This window comes from Daphnia magna, linkage group LG4 (assembly GCF_020631705.1).
Source record: "Daphnia magna isolate NIES linkage group LG4, ASM2063170v1.1, whole genome shotgun sequence".
NCBI classification, from domain to species: Eukaryota; Metazoa; Arthropoda; class Branchiopoda; order Diplostraca; family Daphniidae; genus Daphnia; species Daphnia magna.
The window spans coordinates 10,154,781-10,178,526 of NC_059185.1; the positions used below are offsets into that span (position 1 = coordinate 10,154,781).

Here is a 23,746-nt window from a genome sequence, read left to right on the forward strand (position 1 = left end):
AATTTGGCCAAAAATCGAAAAGTGGTAAGGGGCCTTCCCACTTTTGTCAAAATCAGCGAAAAACGACATCTCATGGAATTCGACAAAAATCACATGGCATAATACAAATTGAACGTTGATTTCGATTAAGTTGCTGTTTTTCTCGTTAAACAACCTATTAAAAAAAAATAAGTGCTGTCCTTTTTAAAACTTAGTTTTGGGTTTTTTCTGATTCCAAGTGTTTGCTACTCTGGATCAGTTTAATCTAAAAATCGATTAATTGAGTGAAAAACTAATATTTATTCGGAATTAGCTTCTCATTTTGGTTGTAATAGGTTAAGTTTTATTGAATTCCAAGTCAAAATTCTAAGCCGATATTTGATACAATAAGTCGGGCTTAATTAATCAAGTAAAACTAGATATCAATAGATTACGGAAGGCCGTTTGATCCATTTATTTATAGACAACTCTTATCGCTACTGATTGTTTATGTAGCAAATAAATAGCTAACTAGCATTGCCATCTAACGGTACAGAATACACTAATAGGAGGGTGAAAGACCACGCCTTCAACGAAGGAGGAGTCCACTACATATTGAATTTATCGATCGATTGTTTTTCGATCGCTACTGTACAGTCAATGGCTGCATGGCGGCGATGAGCATTGGAACTTGGAAGTGGATGCATGTGCAACTTGATGTGTCGTTGCATATGGGAGGCCCGTTGGTAATGGTAAGCGTATTAATAAATTAGGGTATGTTATGCAACTAGTTATGCCATAATATCTCACTTAGTTCGCAGACTGGTCATTTGATGATACGTATGCACAGCGGTAGGGCTTGGGTGCATCAAGAGGGAATCGCAGAACATAGCCATAGAGCTAAAATTCATAGAAGATTTTTTAAATTCTTATTTGATTTTGTGTTGTTTCTTGTTTCAGCAGTAGTATGTCCTTCAACAATCTGTTATGTCCAACCATGGAATGAGTCGCATGCGACTAAGTTAACCAAACAGGGCAACAACAATTAGTCAGCAATGGAATTAGTCAGTGGAAAACAACACATTCATTCCCGAGGATGGCTTTGAGTTTATCTATGCTTATTGTATGTTTAATTTTTATTTTTATTATTTTAAAATTATTATCTGAGGTTTTCTTTAGCATGATTGAAATTTGCCATGTTTTCAGACCAACTGGAAGGATTCCTCTTTTTCACAGAACTTTAACATTTTCATGGTATATTTAATTCTTTGTTGGTGGATTGTCACTTGGCATCATTTGAATGGTACAGTATATTTTCATATTATTTCTTTTAGTTTTTGTTTGCTGTCAACTGTCTCACAGTGTTTGCATTTCTTCAGGTGTGGTCCATATCAGCAGTGTTATGATGCATAATCATGTAGAACTGCACAATGATGGGTTTGTATAAACAAGCTTGAAATAACAAACCAACAGTGTTTTTGGTGTGGCTTACACATACAACTCTACAACATGTTGATGTTAGCTAAATTGTTATTAATCAAAGGACAAGGTAGTATGAAATGAAATATCTTCACTTGCAAGTTTGTGCATATGGATTTGTTTGAGATGACTCTTGAGGCAGGAAGCTTTTCCTGCTTTTTACGAAAAGGGACATTGGGTGCCTTAATTTCTAATACCAACCAAGTGTCATTGCAAAGATAGGTAAAAGATATATCAATATAGATTATTCTCTGAGTGATGGTGACACATGGTAAAAAGAGAGAGCAGTATGAATATTTGCCGCATCATTTACTTCTTTTACTTATATCTTCAAGGTATCTTATTGACTTCTATTAGTTTTATTTGTGGAAAGAATATCTTGAGTGGGAGAATTGGATCACAATTGACTAGATGTTTTACTATTTTAAATGAGTTTATCACAAAGAATTTTTTACTGGCTGTGCTATCACGTTTTTCATCATTCATTCAATTTAATTTCAAAGTTAATACGGAAAAAGAGAAGTTCTTTATAATATTTTCCTCTATCTGAATCTCTTGATTCTTGGAGGTGTAATCAGGTGATGTTAGAATTTGTTGTTAATAATTTAAGTTTTTCGAATTGTGCTTTCAGGTCTTTGGGATGTACCTGATAAATTGTGGCGGCCGCAAAATCATTTTATGACTTGGTTCAATCCAGGGCTTGGTTTTTTCGATAGTGGTTTACAGTTTTAATTTGCAGAGATTCTGGAGGCACCTGATGTCTTTCATTGGCGTTGGTGTCACTCTGTGACAGAAGAGAATGCCACTGATGTTATGTTGTCAGTGTAAATAAAAAATATTCAGTATCATTCTTATGTTTGTTGAATAGTACCTCATTCAACAGAAACAAAGGAGTTAAAGATTGTGATGCTTAATTCCTTTTGTGATCCCACCATGTGAAGTTAGTTTGTTTCAGTTATGTTTTCCTTTTTTTCTTTGCTAAGTGATTGCACTTGAAGTAAAATGGAACAAAGAAAACAATTTATTCACTGATGTTTCATAGACTGTGAAATCTATTGAAATACGTACTATTGAGATGGCTGGACTTAGAGTGAAATAAGTTGGGAAAACAAATAATCTAAGTTTATCTTTGATTTGCATGAATTCGAATAAGTTGAAACGAAATAAACACGAAGAATGAATTAAAATTGAAATTCTTTGTATTGTCCCACCTCCTCCCAACAATTCCACCACTATTTTACATAACAATAAATATACACAATATTTACACAAACATACATACACTTAACTTAGTTAACCCGTTGGCTGCCAGGCCACGCAACCCGTAGGTTGCTTAAACTACAGTAACTAAGCATCGCGTCTTAAGGATCGCGAACAAGGTGGGACTTGTCCGAAGACAAGTCCGGGCTGACACGGTGACGGAATCCATTACAGGGAATGCACACCCTCAGGAATCCGCCACCGCATCGACAAAGAGAAGTCCCTACTGGTGCATTGCCTAAAGCGCCTTGCGGCGAAGGCCATTGCGGCCGGTCCCTACAAGCTACAAAAAAAATGGGACGCAAACGGGGTGGCAGCCAACGGGTTAACTTAAACATAACAATGCAAAATAAAACAATACCAGAGCGACGATCCACGGTGAACTCCCTACGTGAAGGGCGAAGGAGAAGCCGGCGACGAGATGATGGCGTAGACTTAGACGGCGAAGACGACGAGACGGAGATGAAGGCGAAAACGACGTGACGGAGATGAAGGCGAAGACGACCAAGACGACGGGACGGAGATGAAGGCGAAGACGTCAACGAAGACAGCGATGAGGTGAAGTCGTTAACAACAACGACAGGAAGACGAAGAAAATGTAGTTCTAAATAGATTAAATGAGGCAAAAAAAAAGAAGTAAGGGATTTGGAGCGGAAAATGGCATTTGTCTGATAAAACGATGAAAAAGACAAAGAACTTACGCGTGTGATCCACTGGGGGCGAAACTACCAAAATTGTCAAAACGGCAGTGTTGTACCGAAGGAAGATGAATATTTTCAGTACTATCACAGAAGTTTTTGTTACAACACAACAATGCTCCATAACATAGAAAATTAAAATACCAAAAAATGGAGATGTTATTAAAGCCTATCCATGTGAGCTGGCTAAGTAACGGTCAGAAGAACAGCAGGATTAACAATGAAGATTTTCTGTTCATACAACAAAGATTTATTAAAAATTATAAATCCAGATAATTCACCAAATTAAAATACCATGGAAAGGCAATGATGATGAACTTTATTCATTGTTGGCATTCAGCAGACTAAGAAGAGAGGAAGAGAAGCCTGTGTAGATAACATTGTTACAGATGTGTGAAGTGGAAGATAAGTAATGTTCTGAAATACCGCAATGAAGAGCTGAAGGGTATGGATGATGGTTGGCTAATCAGAGAAACTTGGAAATCTGGATACCTGGAATGCTGAGGGCTGATGGTTAGCAACACAAATTAGATGAAGACTCTGTCATTGATTGACAAGAGAACACATCACTAAGCTTAAACAAAAGGCTTGAGGTCCATTACCAGTACTTGAACTGGATGGTGATCTTCATGTAAGGAATATTGGCCTTCTTGAACTGTCAGGATCCCTTGTGGTATGTGGAATGTGTGTGTGGATAGCAGGAATGCAGGCTGCTGGTTCAGCAGCTGGCAAAGCTTACAAGGCAAAACACCACCACATACAAAAAACAATCTATTTTAAGGGTTTCCTTTTCAATACATACCCAACGATAGCAATACTTAATAGATAACAACATACCGTAAATTTTTTGACGAAAAATCCTTTGAAACACATAACAGGGTAACGTAACAAACACCCATTTGTCACTCATAATCTTCATCATAGAACACGTCAACGCCATCTAGAGTTTCCGCCTAGAACCAAAAATTATATTTTACTTTGAATGTTGAAATAAGTACAATACTTGCTTTTAAGTACTTGAATTTTGCTAATCTCTGATAGCTGAATTCCAATTTTAGGCATAACATCCTAGAATATCAACTACTAGTTGCAGCACGAAACGCTAAACCTTTACAGGTAAAACTGTCGTAGCTCGTAGGATCAGCCTGTAGTATTGAAAGCAAGAAAAATCTGGAATAATAGCAACCACACACTAACGCATGCGAGAAAAGTATTTGAAATTGTTAGAACAATACAGCTAATTTTTTACTTTTTGCAGATTGTCTCGAAAATGTTCCGAAATTAACCGGAAGTAGCCAATATCTCCGGAAATAGGGATCCCATAACAAAACGAGTAGGATTTTCGTGATCCTTATTAAATTTGGGTTGTGAATGACTTGTTTTTAGCCAAAAAGTCGGATTTGACCAAAATCGCCAATTTTCCTGAACAATTATGTTCAGGAAAAAAATTGCAAATTTTCCTGAACAATTATGTTCAGGAAAAAAATTGAAAATTTGAACATATTGTTCAGGAAAATTTGCGATTTTTGCCGATTTTGGGGTATTTTGAGTTGATACATGGAGTCAACCCCAAATTTGACGAGGATCACGAAAATGTGAATCTTTTTTTCTTACAGACCAACAAATAAGGGGTTATTTGGTATTTTAAAACCGGAATTAAAACCGGAAGTCGAAATTCCGGAAATCTAAAAAATGAACTTTGTTCTCCTTTAAATGGTTAAAAAGATTTTGATAGTTGTAAAAGTAAACTATTGTTAATAAAAGCTATGCTCTATTTTAAAAGTTATAAAAGTACAATTTCAGTTCTGACACCTAAATAGACTTAAATCGAAAAATCATACATTGAACATGATTAAACCCCTTACTTACTTGGTATTTAGAGAAAACCTACAACCGAAATATGACAGAACTTGTCAAAACAATGTTTTGGGTTGTACTAGTATCCAGCTGGATGCAGCTATTCAATGGTTCGGCTGCTCACGAACTACCACGTATGCGTGAATGAAAATGCCATGAGGAGTTACAGTTTTATACTTTTTTTACCCTCCACTTAACCATGTAATTGGTATTCTTCATGGATTAATCAACAAGTATCATCAATCAATCCCCATGAAAAGTGAAGAACACTCCTGGGTTTTAAGAATTAAGATTGGGTGCCACTGGTAAACGCCACTTCCAGTTCCAAGCACAGGTTCATTAGGGGGATGTTGTCGGGGTACCTTCGGGGGCCACTGTCGCGTTCCCAGACAGGATCCCTATCGCCATCGGGAAACTTCTCGTACTACAGGATACCGATAGCCTACTCAGTTTTCTGACCTAAATGGACAACAATGGATTTCATCTTGTAGTTCGAGAAACTAATTCGTAGGATTACCTTATTAGGATTTTTGCAATGCACCGGACTTAAAGCACGAAGTCGCCTCCAGTATATTTGGTTACTGGGATTGTAACCGCCGCGTAACTTATTTCTGCACTCTATTTTGGTTTAAAAGATTGAACCGAACCCCGTTTGTTTTATTTGTTGAAACATCCCTCCATGTGTCGGATGCCTTACTGGCCGCAATACCGATGCCGCAAGTGACGCACTGGACAGTAGCGCTCTCGATTCGCTTTCGCCTACTTTAACTGCTTCGTCGTGAAAGTTTATGTGAACCATAAATTTATTAGCCTTTGCTGTGGTTATCTAGTTCCTTTTGAGCACTATAACAAGTAACACATCATCATAAGTAAAAAACGTAAAAATGAAGAAATTTCAAGACTAAGTAAAACCTTTTTTTTTTAAGATCCAGCTCTTCCTGAGCTTCCCGCGGTTTGTTTTGCTGCCAACAAATTTGTTCTAATTCTTTTTTATAATTTTCTTCAGCCCTGCAAGGTGTTAAGCCCCATTCTTGAATGCGTTGCGGCAAAATCTACACAGAACTTTTCTACAAATCTGTTTTTCTGAATGCTTCCGAATGGGATAAGTCTACCAGATATGTACCAGTTGGTGCCAATTTTTTTACCGCTCTGGTTACTGCAGTATTAATATCCCGGATATGACGTATTTACACATTGTGGTCTGTAACAGTAGAGGACCTAAAATCGTTTTAAGCGAATGGCCATGTAAAATGTGTTAAGGAAATTTTATTGAAATGACTATTTAGCTTTGCGTGCACGATAATCCGCCAAAATACTTTTTACTTGCTTCGTTGTTGCAAATTTTTGGGTCTCGCTTTCACCTTCCGAGTCTATAACCGAGGTGATTTTCTTTCGGTGACAGTAGTCCTCAGAAGTAGCTGAGGAACGATGTGTTCCTTTTGTCTTTCGTGACGTCGATATAAATTTAAGAAACAAAGAATGTTTAAGCAGATCTATGTGGGAAACTTTGGGTTTGTCGAGATAGCTTACTATCTGAAACAGAGGGTTTCTGTTTCCACAGACTGGGCTCCCATATCATCGGAATCTTTGGCTTCTTTCAAAACCGGGTTTACTGCTATTTCCTTTTCTTCTGCTACTCTCACCCTTTTCTGCTAAATGAGAATCAATTAACAAAAGGAAAATTTGATAAGTCAAATTTTGTTAGAAAAAATACCTAAGCGGCAAAAGTGAGACAGACTCGGTAATAGCACAGCTGGTGCGGTTTACATCAGCTAGCGTTACCCTTTCTGAAATTATTTACACCGTAACATTGCCACTAATTCCCATCGCCACCTGGGATTTTCAGCGTTCCCCTTTTGGAGATTATAACATCTAAAAAAACCTTCAGTGCCTTATCTGGGCTGGACACCCATTACGTCTCGACCAAAAAATTTCCATGCACAGTAAAAATAGCTTTTAAAAAGATGGAATCGAAGACTGCGCCGAGTTAATACTTTCGGATTACCTAAACGAGTATAATTCTTTGATGATTCTCTCCCACAATTTTTAAATCATTTTTCTTCTTTTAACCTTTAGTTTTACACGCACTAAAGGGTTAAAGATAATAATATAAGTCAAGGGGAAACGGGGCCACAGAAAACAAGGGGGTCCAGATAAACACTTCAATGATTTTGTAAATACCATAACATGTGCGATAGTAAAATGATCCGGAACTCTTCGGTTGCCCTTCCAACGAACATGTACTTACACTTTTTTATACCAAAACTCCACCAATATCCTCTCCGAATCCACTACGGTGGCGAATCCACATTAAAGAAATTAAATATGCTTCAGTAAAATATTCTTGCTGATACACTTACTGAAAACTGCGAAACCATATTGGCATATGTCTCGCGAATTACTACCACGACATTGGGATTATTCTACCTACATTACAGAAACAGAACATGAATGAGTAAAAAATTCTTTGTGATAAACTCATTTAAATAGTAAAACATCTTGTCAATTGTGATCAATTCTCACACTCAAGATATTCTTTCCACAAATAAAACTAATAGAAGTCAATAAGATACCTTGAAGATATAAGTAAAAGAAGTAAATGATGCGGCAAATATTCATACTACTCTCTCTTTTTACCATATGTCGCCATCACTCAGAGAATAATCTATATTGATATATCTTTTACCTATCTTTGCAATGACACTTGGTGTTGCTTTTTAAAAAAGGAAAAAAACAAAAACAACCAGAATAAACACCCAATAAAATTTAAAAAGTCAACATGTTGTAGAGTTGTATGGGTAAGCCACACCAAAAATACTGTTGGTTTGTTATTTCAAGCTTGTTTATACAAACCCATCATTGTGCAGTGCTACATGAAGGGCAGAAATTTCCATAATTTCAATTAGAATATTTTCTGAGGGATTGGTGTATTTAAGAAGTGCATCATAACAATGCTGATATGGACCACACCTGAAGAAATGCAAAAACTGTGAGACAGTTGATAGCAAACAAAAACTAAAAGAAATAATATGAAAATATACTGTACCATTCAAATGATGCCAAGTGACAATCCACCACAAGCAATTAAATATACCATGAAAATGGTAAAGTTCTGTGAAAAAAAGGAATTTTTCCAGTTGGTCTGAAAACATGGCAAATTTCAATCATGCTAAAGAAAAACCTGAGATATTAATTTTAAAATAATAAAAATTAAAATTAAACATACAATAAGCATAGATAAACTATAAGCCATCCTCGGGAATGAATGTGTTGTTTTCCACTGACTAATTCCATTGCTGACTAATTGTTGTTGCCCTGTTTGGTTGACTTAGTCGCATGCGACTCATTCCATGGTTGGACATAACAGATTGTTGAAGTACATACTACTGCTGAAACAAGAAAAAACACAAAATCAAATAAGAATTTAAAAAATCTTCTATGAATTTTAGCTCTATGGCTATGTTCTGCGATTCCCTCTTGATGCACCCAAGCCCTACCGCTGTGCATACGTATCATCAAATGACCAGTCTGCGAACTAAGTGAGATATTATGGCATAACTAATTGCATAACATACCCTAATTTATTAATACGCTTACCATTACCAACGGGCCTCCCATATGCAACGACACATCAAGCTGCACATGCATCCACTTCCAAGTTCCAATGTACATCGCCGCCATGCCGCCATTGACTGTACAGTAGCGATCGAAATAGGCGTAACAATCGATCGATAAATTCAATATGTAGTGGACTCCTCCTTCGTTGAAGGCGTGGTCTTTCACCCTCCTATTAGTGTATTATACACCGTTAGATGGCAATGCTAGTTAGCTATTTATTTGCTACATAAACGATCAGTAGCGATAAGAGTTGGTTATAAAAAAATGGATCAAACGGCCTTCCGTAATCTATTGATATCTAGTTTTACTTGATTAATTAAGCCCGACTTATTGTATCAAATATCGGCTTAGAATTTTGACTTGGAATTCAATAAAACTTAACCTATTACAACCAAAATGAGAAGCTAATTCCGAATAAATATTAGTTGACTAATTAACTGCTTGATTAATTAAGCCCGACTTATTGTATAAAATATTGGCTGGTGTCGGGGGCCACTGTTGGGGGGTCCAATGACCGCATGCCAAGGACAGCACTTTTTTTATTACAGGTGGTTTAACGAGAAAAACAACAACTTAATCGAAATTAACGTTCAATTTGGATTATACCGTGTGATTTTTGTCGAATTCCATGAGATGTCGTTTTTCGCTGATTTTGACAAAAGTGGGAAGGCTATACCCTTCCCAACTTTTAGATTTTTGCCAATTTTCAACTTTCGCTTAATATACATGATTTCAATTCAGAATTGAATGCTAATCACGGAAATCAAGTTTATTTTTCAATTGGCCTTATAGTTTTTTTTTTAAATTTAAAGTAAACAACAAAATATAAAGTTGGGGTGGTAACAGTACTTTATTTTCGTTTATTTTAAAATCGGCTAATTTAACGTTTAAACCCGTTACTTAATCGAAATAAGGTTATACGAATTGGTTATACTGTGTGACTTGTAGTGCGACATGCAGTTTCGCAAGAATCACTATCGGAACAATCGAATCATATTGATGTTAGCCTTTTCCCTTTAATGATTGACATACTTAATTCGGTATAATTTGATGCGGTGCTGGAATTGGCTATTTGTACTAACGATTAAGCTAAAACTACTAAAAGTGAATGATACGTTGAAGATCACTGGATCGCGAAAAAAATTGTGTGTGGAAAAACTGACCATTATTTCCGTAAAAATGGAAAAACTGACATAATTTCCGTAAAAATAAGTTCCACACGCGGAGAAGCAACGGAATTAACGATACACAAACACAAAACAGAACGACATAACGTAAATGGAATAGAAATTACTCGTACACGGCCTTATGAAGTCCGTTGCTAGGCGACGCAGGAATCTGGCCCGGTTCAAAAATAGGTTCACGGCCTGATTCCCTCTAGTTATCGTGATTTTTCGTCAAACGCCATCTACCATAAAAAATATCATACCCAAAACTCGGGTAGGCCGTTTAAATTGCTCGGCAATCTCTCACCGTTTAACATAAAATTACGGAAACACGACAAAGGACTGCTCCGTTTTCTGCTCTACAACAACGTCAACACGTTACCGACGTCAATGTCCTAACTTGGAAGGTGGTAAAACGTATAAAAGATTAATGCAGGACCCTTTGCTAAAACCCGGCCATCTATCGGGAGAATTATTAGAAAAAAGTGGGGTCGGTCGATGTGACTAGTGAGATTCTGAGACATGCAGTTTTCGCAGGAAATTGTACCATACCAATAAATCAAAACAGCAACGACAGACAAGTGTTGAATTGAAAATGTTTCTAGTTGGTATCACAGGGTGAATATGAACAATTTACTGTTTACCTCTTTAGAACTCTTTAGAAATACAATTAAACATGTTTGAAGTTTCACCAATTTTGTGCTTTTGCCACAGATGTTTGTGGTTTAATTAACCTATTAACCCTGAAATTTGCGGAATTTTTATTGCTGAAAAGTTGATTCAATATGAGGCATAAACTTATAAACATAACTTGACACTATTTAAGGGGTATTGCCAGTGGAAAATCTACAACTGCAAATATTTTCAAGCATAACCAGATTCCAGTAATTGATGCAGATGTCTTTGCACGTCTTAGTAAAAATCAAAATCATACATTTAATTCAGCCATCAGTTTAAAATTTATCATGAATGTTCCTGTGCAATTTCTTTCTAGTTGTACAACCTGGACAGCAGGCTTGGAAGGAAATTTATGATGCTTTTGGAAATGAAGTTTTTTTTGAGGATGGTCAGTTAAACAGAGAGGCACTGGGCAAAATTATTTTTTCTGATATCAACAGAAGAAAGGTTCTAAACAAAATCACTCACCCTAAAATCCAGAGATTGATGTTTTGGGATGTTCTGAAATATTTCAAAAATGGCAAGTATCTGTCTAAATTAGATATTTCCCTTCATTATCTGATCTATCTAAATATTGATCTAAGGTCACAAATTTGTTGCGCTTGACATACCACTTCTGTTTGAAACTGGGACATTACTGCCATTTCTTCATAAGATCATAACAGTATCTTGGTGAATTCACTATACATATTTTAGCTTATGTACTGTTTCTTATAATGGCTTTATTATCATTATGTAAAGTGACCAAAAAATCCAGATGGAAAGATTAATGAAAAGGAATGGTTATAATGAAGAAGAGGCTAAGCAAAGAATTGTCTCACAGATGCCACTTTCCGAAAAATGCTATAGATCACATTTTGTGATCGACAATTCGGCCACTACTGACGAGACTAGAAAGCAAGTGGAAAAAATTGTGTCTCACCTTCAGGCTTCTAAGCATCACATTCAAGTTCGAATTTATTTGGGAATCTGCTTAACCATATTTTGTGGTCTATGTGGCCTATTTTCTTTCTTGGGGTACAAACTGTTCACCTACAGATCATAGTATATTGTAGAACAAATTGAATTAAAACTCTATAACAATATTTACTGAAAAGCTATTTCTTAATGCGTTCCATTTCTGTATTGCTAGCGATTTCCATAAAAAAGGGGAAAAATATACAGCAAGTTCAGAATTTTAACTGGTCTTTCTATAAACATAAATTTGAAAATAACGATGGGTTCCGCGAACATTTCGCAACATAAACCTGTTTGAGAAACTGAGTAAAAAAAAACGGCAAAACAAACAAACTAACCATAAAAAAATGTACATCTTCCAGGATTTCGGTGTCCTCACGAGGAAGAAGGGTCAGTAGACACGGGGAATTATAAGTTATAAGAAGCATCAGAATGGCTACTTATCAACGAAACAAATCGGTTACGCCACAATGCGTAGACCTGAGCTCCGATGGCGCCAAGATACTTTGGGTCATGATTGGATAGGAAACAAGAGATCCTCCATTGGAAGCACTAAATGTCAATGCCGAATCCGAGAGATGTGGTCCTTGAAGCTGCAGTGCTGCTGCATTGATTGTAGGAGTCAACGTCACAGTGGCTGTAGCAGCTGAAAGCGCTGGATTTTGAGTTGCTAATGCAGTAGTCTGATTGATTGTGACTGGAGCAATGCCTAAAGTGGTGGCTATTGTTGTTGCCAATTGGGATGGTTGAGTCAGAGGGACTGAAGTAGCAAAAGGTATAGAAGCAGTCAATGTTGGTCGTGACTGAGTGGTCACCAATGCCTGTGCAGTTTGAACCGATGATAGCGAACCCAATGGGCCTAATGCTGTTACGGAGGTCGTGACTGGAACCGTTACAGAGCTGGGCAAGGTTACGGTTGGCAACGTTACAGTAGCTATACTGGTTGATGTCGAAAATTTCCCTTGAATTCGGAAATGGGCATTTTGCTCCAGCAAAAATTCGTTTGTCGCCAAAAGATCACCAACTTGTTTTTTCAAATCCTCAACTTTTTTCCTTAACAACAAGTTTTCCTCATGAAGAACACAAAATTCTAAATGGTTTGATCCACTGGTATGCATACAAAATGAATGGGATTTTGCATGAAAGCTTATTGGTTTACAGTGAGAACACAGGACAGTAGATGGGTTGGCAACCATCCTTTCTCCAATCCTGAAACCATATTCAAGCTTGTCCAGGTCCTCATTATGGCGTCTTTTGGCATCAGGAATGTCATATTCCTCTGTTTTATTTTGATAGCCTCTAGATTCAGACACATGGAGAAATTTGCATTTTTTCCCTCGTTGACACTCTCGCTTTAAGAAATCTTTACACAGTGGTACTTCCCTTTCAAAAGTACTCTCTTGGCTTCCATTGGAAATTATGAGCTCAGGGTTGGGTTTGGGAAGTTCCCCAGTGAGTTTGTAGTAGTCTTCATCTTGTCGTGATCGATGAACAAATTTGCAACTTAGCCTGGTACATACCGTATTCTGGAAATCATGGCAAAATACCATACCACCAGGTCGAAGTTGAATGATATCCTTGGGTTCTTCTTCACACCTAGGATGTTTGTATTTACAACGGTTGCCTCTGGTACACTAAAAAACATTTAACAGTTTCTGAATAGATTTTAAAATAATCTTCAACAGCAAATTACCACATTCCGTAAAAAATCTCGGCAAACATCTTCGGGCATTATGACATTCTCCTGCTGAATGAGCTGGTTTGATGAGTTAATTACGTCTTTGTATTCCTCCATTTCATGCAAATTGAGAAGTATTCTCTACTCTACTACACATGGCCCTGAAATCGGGCAATTATTGCATACTGTATCTAGCTACGAAACACCATCTAACGCTCGATTCTGGAACTGCCTTGTAGTTATGGTTCAAATTCAAACTCATTTGAAAAAGTTTTTACGTTTTTTACTTTCTTGAGTATTAATTCCCGCGTACCCTGTATTTATTTTAAATATTTTTGAAAATCTAAAAAATAATTCGTTTTTACCAGTGGATCTAACGTTGAGAATGCATTGACTAACTGTTAAATATATTGGTAAGAAAGATTGCTACACAAACCTCATCTCCATTAAGGGAAAAACATTTCTTCAAACAGTAGGCCTGCGAATCTCACTTATATCATTGTCATGTTTTCTAATACGATTGTTTCAAAATGCAATTAACAAAACAGTAAAAAAAAAAAAAATAACTACGCTATCTACTTTTTCAATAATTTTGAAATTTTCAACATTCAGTTTGTTTGAACTAGACTCTTTGGTGGAGAACCTTCTCTCACTCCAACAATTAGCTTGATGAGTCGTTGATAGATAAAGGATTTCCTGATAAAGAAACAAAGAGAAAAGAAATCACAGTTTAAAGGGTATTTTTTGTAAAATAAGAAATCTAGTTTGACAAACTGAAATACCTGTTGAGCGGTTTACAAATTTCATAGTGGTCTACAGGTATAAAGTGGACTTCCCCAGAAGAAAGTAAATCTAGAAAATTAACAGACTGCTTTAGTAAAAAATGAAAAAAAATGAAAATAAATCTGTACTTTTCAGAAAATCATCTCTTTGACAGTACCTGCAGAGTTTGGTTCCACAAATTTGACTTCAATTCCCCAGGGCTGTACCATCGTTGGTTTGGTTTCCACGACGCTTACAACCGCTATAGGGTAGTGTGACAACAAGTTCTTGAATTCCAAGTTCAGGTTACCTAGTACACTAGAACCTGAACTCAGAAACTTAACGTGAGGGACAGAGCAAACTAGGAGTTTACTTAAAGCTTTTTGTTTTACCTTTCCTCAATTCCTCAACTTCGACAGATGGAAGCAGAAGAAAACGTGCTGGAAGATTCAACGTAGCTACACTTGATCCATCGTGCGGGACGCTTAACATTAGCAATGCTTTGGTATTCTTTACTAGATTTTGCAGTTCACAGTCAGATGATTTTGAAGCTGTCGAATAATTAAGATATTTGGAATCCCAAGAAGGCATTTTTTAAAAACTGGCCTTACCATTAACCAATAATTGTTTTAGCAGTATGCCTCCCATAGAATGTCCAATCCAGACAACAGGTCGCCGCCCTACTCCTGCGAGTTTCAAAGAGAGTAATACTTGATCTGCTCTCCAAGTTATTGTACTCCTATACCCATTCCAATTTTAGATCATTCTATCAATCCGTTCTTGGTCATAGAAAAAAAAAAGGTGTTTGGTTACCTACGGGCATCGTCAGGACACCGACTTTTCCAGTGCGATAACGAAGTCACGTAATCTATACCTAAAATTCGAAGATTAGGGATGTCGGCGGGTAACCAATCTCTGGGCAAATAATAAATAAATAAACAATCGATTAGTATAACGCAAGCTTACACAACCTTTTTTATTTTTGGTATTCTTGATGGCTTTAATGTAGTGAGCCTTATCAATGGAAACATTAATAACGTTTAATCGCCTCTGGCATCTGATGATCATTACCTTGGCCAACAATCTGTATAATCGGCATTTTTTCCGAGCAGGTCGCTTTGGCGCCAGGTCCAACCAACACCTCCGAGCAAGCCGTGAACGAAGACAACATCCATATCCCATTTCATCGTCTTTCATTGCCATGAATCATAGAGAGCGAATTAAAAAAAATCAATTTGGATTATTAGAACACAACGAAAGGCAGTTGCGTCTAACTATTGCTGTTAACAAAAAAACAAGCTTACGCCTTGACGAGTATCAAATTTTCTGGTGTCTTCAGTATCTTCGTATAGCGGATGCAACAAGTAAATCGATCTATCATATACTCCATATTTACGGTGATTTTGGTCCATATTTACTAGAGCCTTTCCAGCTGCTAAATTTAGAGAAGCGTACTGGGAACCAAGAAATTCAGCCAATAGCCCGAGCCAACCTATATATATATTTTGTTAAGTCATTATGTTACCTATTTTGTTTTTAAATTAAACATGATTCACTATTTACCAGACTGAAAAATTTGATGATGAAACTGTGGAAATAATGAGATATTGGCCACTATGTTGGCACACAATGTTGTGAGAACTACTTCTTTGTCGAACATATTCGCAATGCGCCACAAAATGAGAAGAAGACCATTCTGCACCATTAAATGCGAACACTCTAACGTGGTGGATAACTGTAACAAAGCTTGCAGATACAGCTCTACAATCTGAATGATGTTTCTAGGATGAATGATTCCTGCTGTATCAGGATCCCATCTAAGATAATATTCCTACAAATTTGAAAATATCACATTATATAGAATGCTTTCATCTATTCATAACTTTGCTCACATCATCTTTATGTTTGCTGGTAATCTGTTGGGCAATTCTAAAAAAATATGTAGCACAAGTCTGTTGATGAGTCACAGGAATTTTCTTAAGGATGTTGTTCAGTGCATCTTCAATAGCCTGAACAAAAATAATAGTTTTCACAATTTGTGGAATATATTTTTTAAATATTTTCTGAACCTCAGAGGGCAAGAGTAGGTAAGCTGGGGGTCGTAAAAACAAGTTTAGGTTTACATTTTTAGTGCGGGCCAGTTTGACACTCAACTTGAAGTCACATGCTTGAGCTATTTGCTGTGACAATCCAGCTGTTTATGAAAATGTTTTTCATTAATTGAACCAACAGTTTAAATAGTTGATTATATAGTACCATTATAATTTGTAGTAGCTAAAGTTTTCAAAGCTTTTGGGTGTTCTTTGGCATGGGATGGAAGTTCTGACTTAAGAATGCGTAAAAGGTGCCAAGGATTGGTATCAAGACCAAGAGATGCAGGTCCTTTCATCAGAGTCTCCATCAACTGTTCCACATCAGTAAATTTTGAGATCACACCATTAATTTCAGCCTCTACAGTAGGTTGGGAAATGGTGATATAACAATCTCCTTTTTGTCGTTCTTTCTCAAGTGCTGAATCTGACAGTAGAGAAGAGAAGCGGCGATTTAAGCAAAGAATTTCGTAGGCTAATACGGCACCACTCCTTGAAAAGAAATCAAAAAATTTAGTTTAACATAGGATTTCAGAATGAAAAGTGAAAAAAATGTCCACATACCCAAACAAGAAAGTGAGACCAAGGGATTTTGGCAAATTTTTCCATTTCACTTGACGATATTTCCGCATTTTATATTTTTTACATACTGAACACTTTCAATAATTTTAACTCGATTGGAACACGAAAGTTGTAGCTTGTAGTAAACAAACGTAGTACACGATTCAGAGAAAACAATAGCAGTCGACAAATTCGGTTGATGACTCGGTTGCCAACTTTCGTGTATTGAGCAAGCCATCAATTTGTTGCTTCTTTAATATTTTCGTTTGAAATGATTTCAGGTGAAACTTTGGCAACTTTACGCATTTCCTTCACATAGGTTTTTGGACACTGCATTTCTTGCCATCCAACTGGAACCATAGGTGTCCCTTCTTCACTGTATGCAATAACCACACCTAATTCATTTTCTGCAGTTGACAACACATAGGAATGGGCATCACCTAATGACAACTATTAGTAATACATAAGAATAAAAATTCAATAAATCTTACACATTTCATGTGTGAATAATGTTTGAATGAATTACCACTCTTGCTAAGATTATGTCGTTAGGTCGAAAACATTTGTACATTTCAACTCTATCCTTTTCCGTAGCGCGGACATCTTCTTTCCGGAGTTGTCCTCTGAATGGTTCTGCCAACACCATTTCCTTTACACATAAAATGGCACATCTGGCCCAGCGCGGATTTACTTGTGTTATTCTGGCTAACAAAATTGTGCAAAAGAAGTGTCAGGAGTGGCACACATTGAGTAAAAAAAAAAAAAGACAACACCTGTAACAATGTCACCAGCTGATGGAACAACTGTTTGTTCTTTACCACTTCTAACTTCTACAAGGATTCTCTAGGAAAGATGTGTTGTCCATTGATAAATTGTGGGATTCATAATCCATTGTCTTGTTTGCTAGCTTGAACAAAATAATGACACCAACTAACCTTATCAGGCTGTGCAGTTATTTTAACAACACCTGCCAAACAAGACATTATATAGCCTTGTCTTGTGTATGTCCCCACACCTCCAATGTATTTATCTTCCGCAAGACATAGTCTCTGTCCTGTAAATAAAACAAGTTTTTAAATTAAATTGTTATGCAACAAGCTAAAAAATTATGAAAAACAGAATACCAACTCATACCTGGAGTAGAAATTATGCATTTGTTCTCAGTGTGTGTTGAATTCTCATTTGAAGTCATGCTGTCTAAATAAGATGAACAGGTATTGTAACCAATATAAACCAATAAATGCGCAGGTTTTATAATCAACCACAGTAAAAACAGAAGAGAAACTCACACACGTGTTTGCCACAGTTGATTCTTTTGGCAGGAATGATTTCGTAGCATTACAGCCAAATTCGTCTGCAGACGCGACATCTATTATAAGAAATGGTAACTTTTTCTTTTGCCTCATGGCAGTATGGCACACAAAAACCGATTGGTGCGCTGTCTGCCCACGTGTTTCGCTGGGTAGGCAACGTTGCGTACTGTTAGTGTCGTCTGCTTAGAGAATTCACTGCCCAACGAGTCATATAGGATTGGGATTTGGGAGTGAAACAACGAATTAAGGAGAGTAGAAGAGGGACCATCGAAGGACTAGAAGAAGCTCATATCATTTGATCGTCTGCTCCCGATGACTAACCATAGAAGTTAATTTCATCCCGCTCATTCCAGTGTTTATCCTACGTGAAAAATGGCTGAATTCGATGAGTACGAGTCTTTGCCTACCTCGAACTCCACTACACACATGATTGCAGGTTCCATGGCTGGAATTTTAGAACATTGTGTGATGTATCCAATTGACTCCGTTAAGGTAATCTTATTTAGCACGGATTTTAATTCTTTTTTTTTTCCTTTCAAACTAAGCACAAATGAGCTATACACTCATAGTCTGTTACCATATGCATACCATTTCTAACACTTAGTTGTTTTGTATGATTTATACTGTAATAGTTAAATTTTCTGTTGACAAGTTTATAAGCCATTTACATTATGCAAGTATTTTTCTTGTAAAAGTTTGACAAAAATTCCAATGCTGATGTACTGCTTCTTTAGTTTTCCGTCGACGTCTAGCTTTCCGTATACTGAAGTCTCAATTGCCTTACGCTTTCGCGTATAGATGGAGACTATTGTTTACATTCACGAAATTCTATGGAGGTGCATGAAAAAAAAATATTCGTTTCTCATTTCGTAGCACATTGTAATACATTATTCGTTATTATAGTTTCACTTGTAAATAATTAACTGAGAACTAAAATTGATAGTGAAAGGCTATCGTCTAAGTTTCGTATTGATTAGTTTTTTCTTTCTCGTTCATTTTGAGGGTCATTATCTCAGATCGGGAAAGGGCTTGTAGCGAAGGATATAGCCTTATCAATGTGACCCGTGCCTCTGTCAAAAATTTCCACATCAGTTTTTACGGATCAAGTTACAGTGTTAGCACGTCTGACGCCCGATAGCGGGGATATGTGTTTGTGCTTTCCTTCGTAGTGCATAAAAAACCCGATAAAAAGCAAAGAAATCAAAAAAAAAAATTTTATATTCTAGAATTTTCTTGAGAGTGCCTTTTTTTTTTCATTCTATTTAAATAAAGTTTGGTTTTTATCTCTTGCAGACGCGTTTACAAAGTCTCGTAAGCGCCAATCGAAGCCTCGGATCGGTGCTCGTGACCATGATCAGGGACGAAGGAGCGATGAGACCTCTGCGTGGCATCGGGGCCACGGTAGCCGGTGCTGGACCAGCTCACGCCTTGTATTTTGCCGCATATGAGAAATTGAAAGTTGGTTTTACATCGACCGGCTCAGCACATCATAATTACTTGGCCCAGGGAGCAGCTGCCTCCGCTGCGACTGTACTACATGATGGAATTATGACACCAGCGGAAGGTATCCATCATGTCTCGTAACAGTTTTTTCGTGCGTATGACTACGATGAACCTGAAATTGCTTAGAGTTAGCTCGAATTTTATAGGAAATGAAGATGAAAAAGCCTGTGATACATGAAAGACGTGATGCGGATGACATTTCAATCCCTTTTCTTTTGTTTCGTCCACAGTGGTGAAGCAGCGATTACAGATGTACAACAGCCCCTTCCGATCTATGACTGAGTGTGCTATAAAAGTCTACCGCTGTGAAGGACTTTCTGCTTTCTACCGTTCTTACGGTACGCAGCTAGCCATGAACGTACCTTTCCAATGCGTGCACTTCATAGTTTATGAGGCTATGCAAAATGCCACCAACCCAGAACGCACCTATAACCCCATGGGTCACGTCGTCTCCGGCGGAGTTTCGGGTTTGTTTCATACATCAAAAGCACAGAAGATAGATGGCAAATTATCATTCTTTTTAATATTTAGGAGCTCTAGCAGCAGCCCTAACCACTCCGCTTGACGTCTGCAAAACTCTGCTGAATACTCAGGTGACACATTATCACCTTTTGTGACCGTTGTGATTTCCTTTTTGATGTGATGTCTCAATTTTTTTTTTTATCCATTAGGAAGCGGAGGTTCTACAGCGGGCGCAGAAGACACAAATCAGCGGGTTTTTCAACGCTGCCAAAATGGTTTATCGGCTGGGTGGCGTGGGAGGCTTTTTCCAGGTAAAATGTAGCGTAATATGGTGTGCATTTTTATTGAAGGCATTATTAAATTTTTTCTCTTGTTTCCAGGGCTTGCAAGCACGCGTACTATTCCAAGTACCCTCGACGGCCATTTGCTGGTCCGTGTATGAATTTTTCAAATACTTTTTGACTAAGAATGGCCTCAGTGACGGGGGTGAGGGTGACAAAGTGACGTATGAAAAGCAAGACACAAGAATGAGCGGAGGGTCAGGAGCAGGTTACCCGATCAACTCGTTGAACGACATTTCATCAAACAGCGCTATCGTTGGTGGTGTGACTTTGGGAGCCGGTCACGTCCTAATGAAAGAGGACCTACTTCCTACCGGATCCGCCGCAAGTTCGGCGCTATCAGCCGCCCGTGCCTTGGGTGCTGTGTGAATGTTTCCACCCCCTATGTTACATTTGACAACAACAACAAAAAGTAGAATAAGAAATTCAAACAGATCGGGAAGCATCCCACCCACCCAATCTTTAGATATCCTTTCATTTTCGTTTCTTTCTCTATTTCACACCCTTAATTTCGGATCTTTCTTGAAACCATTTTTTTTTTTGCTTTATCACATATTCAGTTAATCAGTTCGTAGGATAACCTTAACGCATCGTTACTCGTTATTATTTTTTTTTTTTCGCAGTTCGTAGCATCTCTTTTGTTTATCTTCGTTTTCCCTATTCTTCTAGGTTTTATCTATTTCCGATGCAGCTGTTGCCTCGGTGGGGTGATTAGCCTTAAGATGAGGCAATCCTTCAGATCTGAGTCTTCTAGTCTGTGATGTCACTTTTCCTTTATGCCCGCTTTACTTTTTAGACGTTACCAGTAACCAATACAGGGTCGTCCAAAAGGAAGCGAAGAAATAATAATTCTATCCCCCCCCCCTTTTTTTATCTGCCAGTCCTACAATCTCTCTTCAAATAACCTCAAGCCTTCCGTGCAGAAAGCAACGATGAAGCTATTTTCTATCACAGTGATAGTGTTTTCGAATTGGAACTAACCAAATTACGAAGGAAAAGAAACTTTTTTTTTTTTTTTTTGTCCTAAAGAAAAACTGCACAAAAGATGGCGCTTGAGTTCCAGAGTGAACTAAGTTTGCCATCGTTAAAATGGTGCGGATTTTTTTTTTTTTTTTTTCCCTAGCCTTTAGATTGCAGATATTTTCCCTTTTGAACGTTATCCTTTTATTTGGGTTTTCTGGGTTCTTTTTTTTAATTGTTTCTTCTTTCCTCACATCCTAGATGATGTAGAGAGCGAGAGACATTGAAGAAAACCATAGATTTACTTTATGGATACTGCGGACGGAATCATCTTTTTTCCCCTACGCCCTTAAGCCTCCTGTCGCTCGATTATTGTCAATACCCAGTGAAGGTTTACTAAAATTGATGTTCTTCAGAAGGTTGGGGCACTACATTTATGCGTAGTGTTGATGCCAATGTAAAAAATAAAAAAAAAAAAGGATAGAGAAATCAGCAAAATAAATAAATGAAACAAACAAAAAATGGAATCGATTTCTACTAGTAAGGCTGGTTTGAGTACTATTTTGGCTAGTTACCTACGCTACTATGTAATAAAGAGAATTACGGCCGCCCAAATGGCTCGTGTCGTATAAACGTTTGATTGTATCAATAAACACTTGATCCTTGGGACTAAACTTGTGTGTGTCTCGTCTTTATAATTTTATAGTAAAAAAAAAACAAAACTGTCCCTACGTCGTAAGCGATGGCTGAAAGAAAAAAAACAACGTTAAAAAATGCCATGCCCATATAGCTGACGTGCCGCAAGCACGCAGTCGTCTCCGGTGTAACCCTGAGCGTGCCACAAGACGGGGTGCGTTCGGATGACGAGAACCTGCATTGAAACTCGTCTACGCCTGTTTAACCTTCAACGCTGAGATGCCTGCGCCGAAGGCCGTGCCGTATATACCTGTTATCCAACAGAGAACATCTTGTACGACTTTATAGTGATTTTCAGAAGAGCTGGAATGTATGCGCAATCTCTCACACAGGGGCGGAAGGACGAGGAAAACAATCGGCTTCTTCCAATTGATGATGTTCTTGAACAGAGTGAAGCGAGCAACGCATATAGGACTTACGTTAAGGGCGTATAGTAACTAGTAAGGGCCATTAGAAGATAAAAACTGACAGCTGTTTGGCTGATTTTTCGTTGTTAAAAAAACAAACAAAATTGTAATGGTCCCATGGAGATTTGTTTGTTTTCTTTTTCCATGAAACTTGTGCAGAAAGTGAATTTTCATTGCCAATCAGGAATTTCTGGAAGTAGCGACACTGGCCGCGCACGAACTGAGCCATTGCGCAAGTTATGCCCGAATCGGGAGTAGAGAGAGAAACGTATACATAATATTTCGACACTTATTTTTGTTTGTGTGTGTTAAATGCAGGAATGACAAGCGAAAAGAAAAAAAAGATTAGAGAGAGAGAGTTGACCAATGAGACCGAGCAAGATGGTTCATCATCAAATCTCCGTCCGCCGATTAAAGCCAATTGTTTAGGGCGTTTAGCTTTCACAACTGCCGGAAGAAAAGCAGATGCACGTGCAAATCGTTTTGCCTATTTTCACAGTACAAGTCATTGAAAAAAATAAATAAATAATTATAATAATATCTGTGTACACAACAAAGGTGGAAAGAGAAAAGAGAGAGAGACACAATTATTTTCACGAAGTTGCCCGAAACTGTGTGTTTGAAAGCTTCACAATTATCTATCACGTTCATTGTTGATTTTATTTTATTTTAAGAATTTTTTTTTTTCCTTACTTTCCCGGACTTCATTTGCATTCTACATCGCATCTACATTCTTCGAAAATAAGACCGTCGTATGCGAGCTGAAAGTAAAGCAAAAAAACAAAAAAACATGTCGTCACCGTAGAAAGGGAGAGCGTTTTCTCTTCGACCCTTTTGTAATGCTTCACTTCCCAGTGGCTAAACACACACACACAACATCTGGCAGCTAAACGTCCACAATTTCCAGTTCTCATTTTTTTTTTCCCCTGTTTTGTTTGCGTCATTTTGTTTTCTTCGATTGCGCACGTTTTCGATTCGTCTTTGAATTATTGAACGAACGCGGTCCGTGTCAATAGTAGTAGCCGTTCATAACGACTGCAACTTAACACACTGACCGAAAATGATTAAAACTCTATACAATTACAAAACCAGGAACGGATATGAAATAAAAAAGAGAAAAAAAATAAATAAATGTAAGGTGGTCGGTTGGAATTGACCATCAAAGCTCACGACAAATTGCTGCTAGTCCACTCTCACTCGTGACGTTCCAGTAGGCATGTGGTTGTCTAGTCATGATATGGTCTGAACCGAACCAAACCAAACCGGACACCGGACAGAACCGGGAAAAAGAAAAAACGAGGA

The 23,746-nt window shown here is 37.6% G+C and overlaps 5 protein-coding genes and 4 long non-coding RNA genes across 31 annotated transcripts; 3 read left to right on the forward strand and 6 right to left on the reverse strand.

The window, feature by feature from the left end:
* Nucleotides 1-562: 562 nt before the first annotated feature.
* On the forward strand, nucleotides 563-2,285 carry LOC116933171. 7 transcript variants are annotated; one of them, XR_006646195.1, is made up of 5 exons: nucleotides 570-710; nucleotides 919-1,081; nucleotides 1,138-1,261; nucleotides 1,338-1,439; nucleotides 1,502-2,285. It is a non-coding gene; the product is annotated as an uncharacterized LOC116933171 (long non-coding RNA). The 7 variants fall into 7 exon arrangements; XR_006646198.1 differs by adding an exon at nucleotides 773-810 and having other exon boundaries at nucleotides 591-710; nucleotides 922-1,081; nucleotides 1,338-2,285; XR_006646197.1 differs by adding an exon at nucleotides 773-810 and having other exon boundaries at nucleotides 595-710; nucleotides 1,338-2,285.
* Nucleotides 2,286-2,931: 646 nt separating this feature from the next.
* On the reverse strand, nucleotides 2,932-4,352 carry LOC116922079. 6 transcript variants are annotated; one of them, XR_006646202.1, is made up of 6 exons: nucleotides 4,233-4,352; nucleotides 3,822-4,166; nucleotides 3,690-3,761; nucleotides 3,540-3,626; nucleotides 3,399-3,479; nucleotides 2,932-3,301 (listed from the first exon to the last, which is right to left on the reverse strand). It is a non-coding gene; the product is annotated as an uncharacterized LOC116922079 (long non-coding RNA). The 6 variants fall into 6 exon arrangements; XR_006646203.1 differs by having other exon boundaries at nucleotides 3,822-4,129; nucleotides 4,233-4,331; XR_006646204.1 differs by having other exon boundaries at nucleotides 3,822-3,935; nucleotides 3,998-4,306.
* An 855-nt stretch (nucleotides 4,353-5,207) lies between these two features.
* Nucleotides 5,208-7,965, reverse strand: LOC116922078. 8 transcript variants are annotated; one of them, XR_006646213.1, is made up of 9 exons: nucleotides 7,939-7,965; nucleotides 7,613-7,679; nucleotides 6,967-7,543; nucleotides 6,783-6,904; nucleotides 6,576-6,695; nucleotides 6,365-6,470; nucleotides 6,165-6,304; nucleotides 5,770-6,095; nucleotides 5,211-5,711 (listed from the first exon to the last, which is right to left on the reverse strand). It is a non-coding gene; the product is annotated as an uncharacterized LOC116922078 (long non-coding RNA). The 8 variants fall into 8 exon arrangements; XR_006646212.1 differs by having other exon boundaries at nucleotides 5,208-5,711; nucleotides 6,967-7,679; nucleotides 7,939-7,961; XR_006646210.1 differs by lacking the exon at nucleotides 7,939-7,965 and having other exon boundaries at nucleotides 5,209-5,711; nucleotides 6,967-7,205; nucleotides 7,258-7,931.
* Nucleotides 7,966-8,076: 111 nt separating this feature from the next.
* On the reverse strand, nucleotides 8,077-9,005 carry LOC116922077. The gene is made up of 4 exons (XR_004393808.2): nucleotides 8,850-9,005; nucleotides 8,479-8,641; nucleotides 8,299-8,421; nucleotides 8,077-8,222 (listed from the first exon to the last, which is right to left on the reverse strand). It is a non-coding gene; the product is annotated as an uncharacterized LOC116922077 (long non-coding RNA).
* A 1,483-nt stretch (nucleotides 9,006-10,488) lies between these two features.
* Nucleotides 10,489-11,895, forward strand: LOC116922068 (dephospho-CoA kinase). Its single transcript, XM_045173281.1, has 5 exons — nucleotides 10,489-10,654; nucleotides 10,863-10,951; nucleotides 11,031-11,234; nucleotides 11,299-11,386; nucleotides 11,456-11,895. Exons 1-5 carry the CDS (start codon nucleotides 10,632-10,634, stop codon nucleotides 11,757-11,759), a joined length of 708 nt encoding a protein of 235 aa, XP_045029216.1. The 5' UTR covers nucleotides 10,489-10,631; the 3' UTR covers nucleotides 11,760-11,895.
* Nucleotides 11,823-13,528, reverse strand: LOC116922058 (zinc finger CCCH domain-containing protein 10). The gene is made up of 2 exons (XM_032928471.2): nucleotides 13,365-13,528; nucleotides 11,823-13,305 (listed from the first exon to the last, which is right to left on the reverse strand). Exons 1-2 carry the CDS (start codon nucleotides 13,464-13,466, stop codon nucleotides 12,115-12,117), a joined length of 1,293 nt encoding a protein of 430 aa, XP_032784362.1. The 5' UTR covers nucleotides 13,467-13,528; the 3' UTR covers nucleotides 11,823-12,114.
* A 207-nt stretch (nucleotides 13,529-13,735) lies between these two features.
* LOC116922050 (protein SERAC1) lies at nucleotides 13,736-16,905 on the reverse strand. 2 transcript variants are annotated; one of them, XM_032928453.2, is made up of 14 exons: nucleotides 16,766-16,905; nucleotides 16,368-16,693; nucleotides 16,181-16,305; nucleotides 16,004-16,120; nucleotides 15,675-15,942; nucleotides 15,416-15,603; nucleotides 15,183-15,301; nucleotides 14,925-15,026; nucleotides 14,723-14,850; nucleotides 14,504-14,662; nucleotides 14,290-14,436; nucleotides 14,132-14,201; nucleotides 13,929-14,045; nucleotides 13,736-13,860 (listed from the first exon to the last, which is right to left on the reverse strand). In XM_032928453.2, exons 1-13 carry the CDS (start codon nucleotides 16,831-16,833, stop codon nucleotides 13,958-13,960), a joined length of 1,905 nt encoding a protein of 634 aa, XP_032784344.2. In that variant the 5' UTR covers nucleotides 16,834-16,905; the 3' UTR covers nucleotides 13,736-13,860; nucleotides 13,929-13,957. The 2 variants fall into 2 exon arrangements, with proteins under 2 accessions (XP_032784344.2, XP_032784343.2); XM_032928452.2 differs by having other exon boundaries at nucleotides 13,736-14,045.
* Nucleotides 16,906-16,966: 61 nt separating this feature from the next.
* Nucleotides 16,967-18,183, reverse strand: LOC116922066 (exosome complex component CSL4). Of its 4 annotated transcripts, none has more exons than XM_045173279.1 (6): nucleotides 18,056-18,183; nucleotides 17,897-17,955; nucleotides 17,698-17,816; nucleotides 17,536-17,605; nucleotides 17,289-17,467; nucleotides 16,967-17,212 (listed from the first exon to the last, which is right to left on the reverse strand). In XM_045173279.1, exons 1-6 carry the CDS (start codon nucleotides 18,166-18,168, stop codon nucleotides 17,000-17,002), a joined length of 753 nt encoding a protein of 250 aa, XP_045029214.1. In that variant the 5' UTR covers nucleotides 18,169-18,183; the 3' UTR covers nucleotides 16,967-16,999. The 4 variants fall into 4 exon arrangements, with proteins under 4 accessions (XP_045029214.1, XP_045029215.1, XP_032784373.1 ...); XM_045173280.1 differs by having other exon boundaries at nucleotides 17,897-17,959; nucleotides 18,056-18,146; XM_032928482.2 differs by having other exon boundaries at nucleotides 18,052-18,146.
* An 80-nt stretch (nucleotides 18,184-18,263) lies between these two features.
* Nucleotides 18,264-22,015, forward strand: LOC116922061 (mitoferrin-1). Its single transcript, XM_032928475.2, has 6 exons — nucleotides 18,264-18,567; nucleotides 19,369-19,639; nucleotides 19,809-20,045; nucleotides 20,110-20,171; nucleotides 20,250-20,351; nucleotides 20,421-22,015. Exons 1-6 carry the CDS (start codon nucleotides 18,448-18,450, stop codon nucleotides 20,748-20,750), a joined length of 1,122 nt encoding a protein of 373 aa, XP_032784366.2. The 5' UTR covers nucleotides 18,264-18,447; the 3' UTR covers nucleotides 20,751-22,015.
* The last annotated feature ends 1,731 nt before the right edge of the window (nucleotides 22,016-23,746 follow it).

Coding starts and splice junctions, on each gene's coding strand:
- LOC116922061 (XM_032928475.2), top strand. CDS start 18,448: ATGGCTGAATTCGATGAGTACGAGTCTTTGCCTACCTCGAACTCCACT. Junction 18,568..19,368: donor ATCCAATTGACTCCGTTAAG/GTAATCTTATTT, acceptor TATCTCTTGCAG/ACGCGTTTACAAAGTCTCGT. Junction 20,352..20,420: donor GCGTGGGAGGCTTTTTCCAG/GTAAAATGTAGC, acceptor TCTTGTTTCCAG/GGCTTGCAAGCACGCGTACT.
- LOC116922058 (XM_032928471.2), bottom strand. CDS start 13,466: ATGGAGGAATACAAAGACGTAATTAACTCATCAAACCAGCTCATTCAG. Junction 13,306..13,364: donor GAGATTTTTTACGGAATGTG/GTAATTTGCTGT, acceptor AATGTTTTTTAG/TGTACCAGAGGCAACCGTTG.
- LOC116922068 (XM_045173281.1), top strand. CDS start 10,632: ATGTTTCTAGTTGGTATCACAGG. Junction 10,655..10,862: donor TTTCTAGTTGGTATCACAGG/GTGAATATGAAC, acceptor ACACTATTTAAG/GGGTATTGCCAGTGGAAAAT. Junction 11,235..11,298: donor TCTGAAATATTTCAAAAATG/GCAAGTATCTGT, acceptor TATTGATCTAAG/GTCACAAATTTGTTGCGCTT.
- LOC116922050 (XM_032928453.2), bottom strand. CDS start 16,833: ATGCGGAAATATCGTCAAGTGAAATGGAAAAATTTGCCAAAATCCCTT. Junction 16,121..16,180: donor ACCTACTCTTGCCCTCTGAG/GTTCAGAAAATA, acceptor ATTTTTGTTCAG/GCTATTGAAGATGCACTGAA. Junction 14,851..14,924: donor TGTCCTGACGATGCCCGTAG/GTAACCAAACAC, acceptor GAATGGGTATAG/GAGTACAATAACTTGGAGAG.
- LOC116922066 (XM_045173279.1), bottom strand. CDS start 18,168: ATGAGGCAAAAGAAAAAGTTACCATTTCTTATAATAGATGTCGCGTCT. Junction 17,956..18,055: donor GAATCAACTGTGGCAAACAC/GTGTGTGAGTTT, acceptor TTATTTAGACAG/CATGACTTCAAATGAGAATT. Junction 17,817..17,896: donor ATGCATAATTTCTACTCCAG/GTATGAGTTGGT, acceptor TTTTATTTACAG/GACAGAGACTATGTCTTGCG.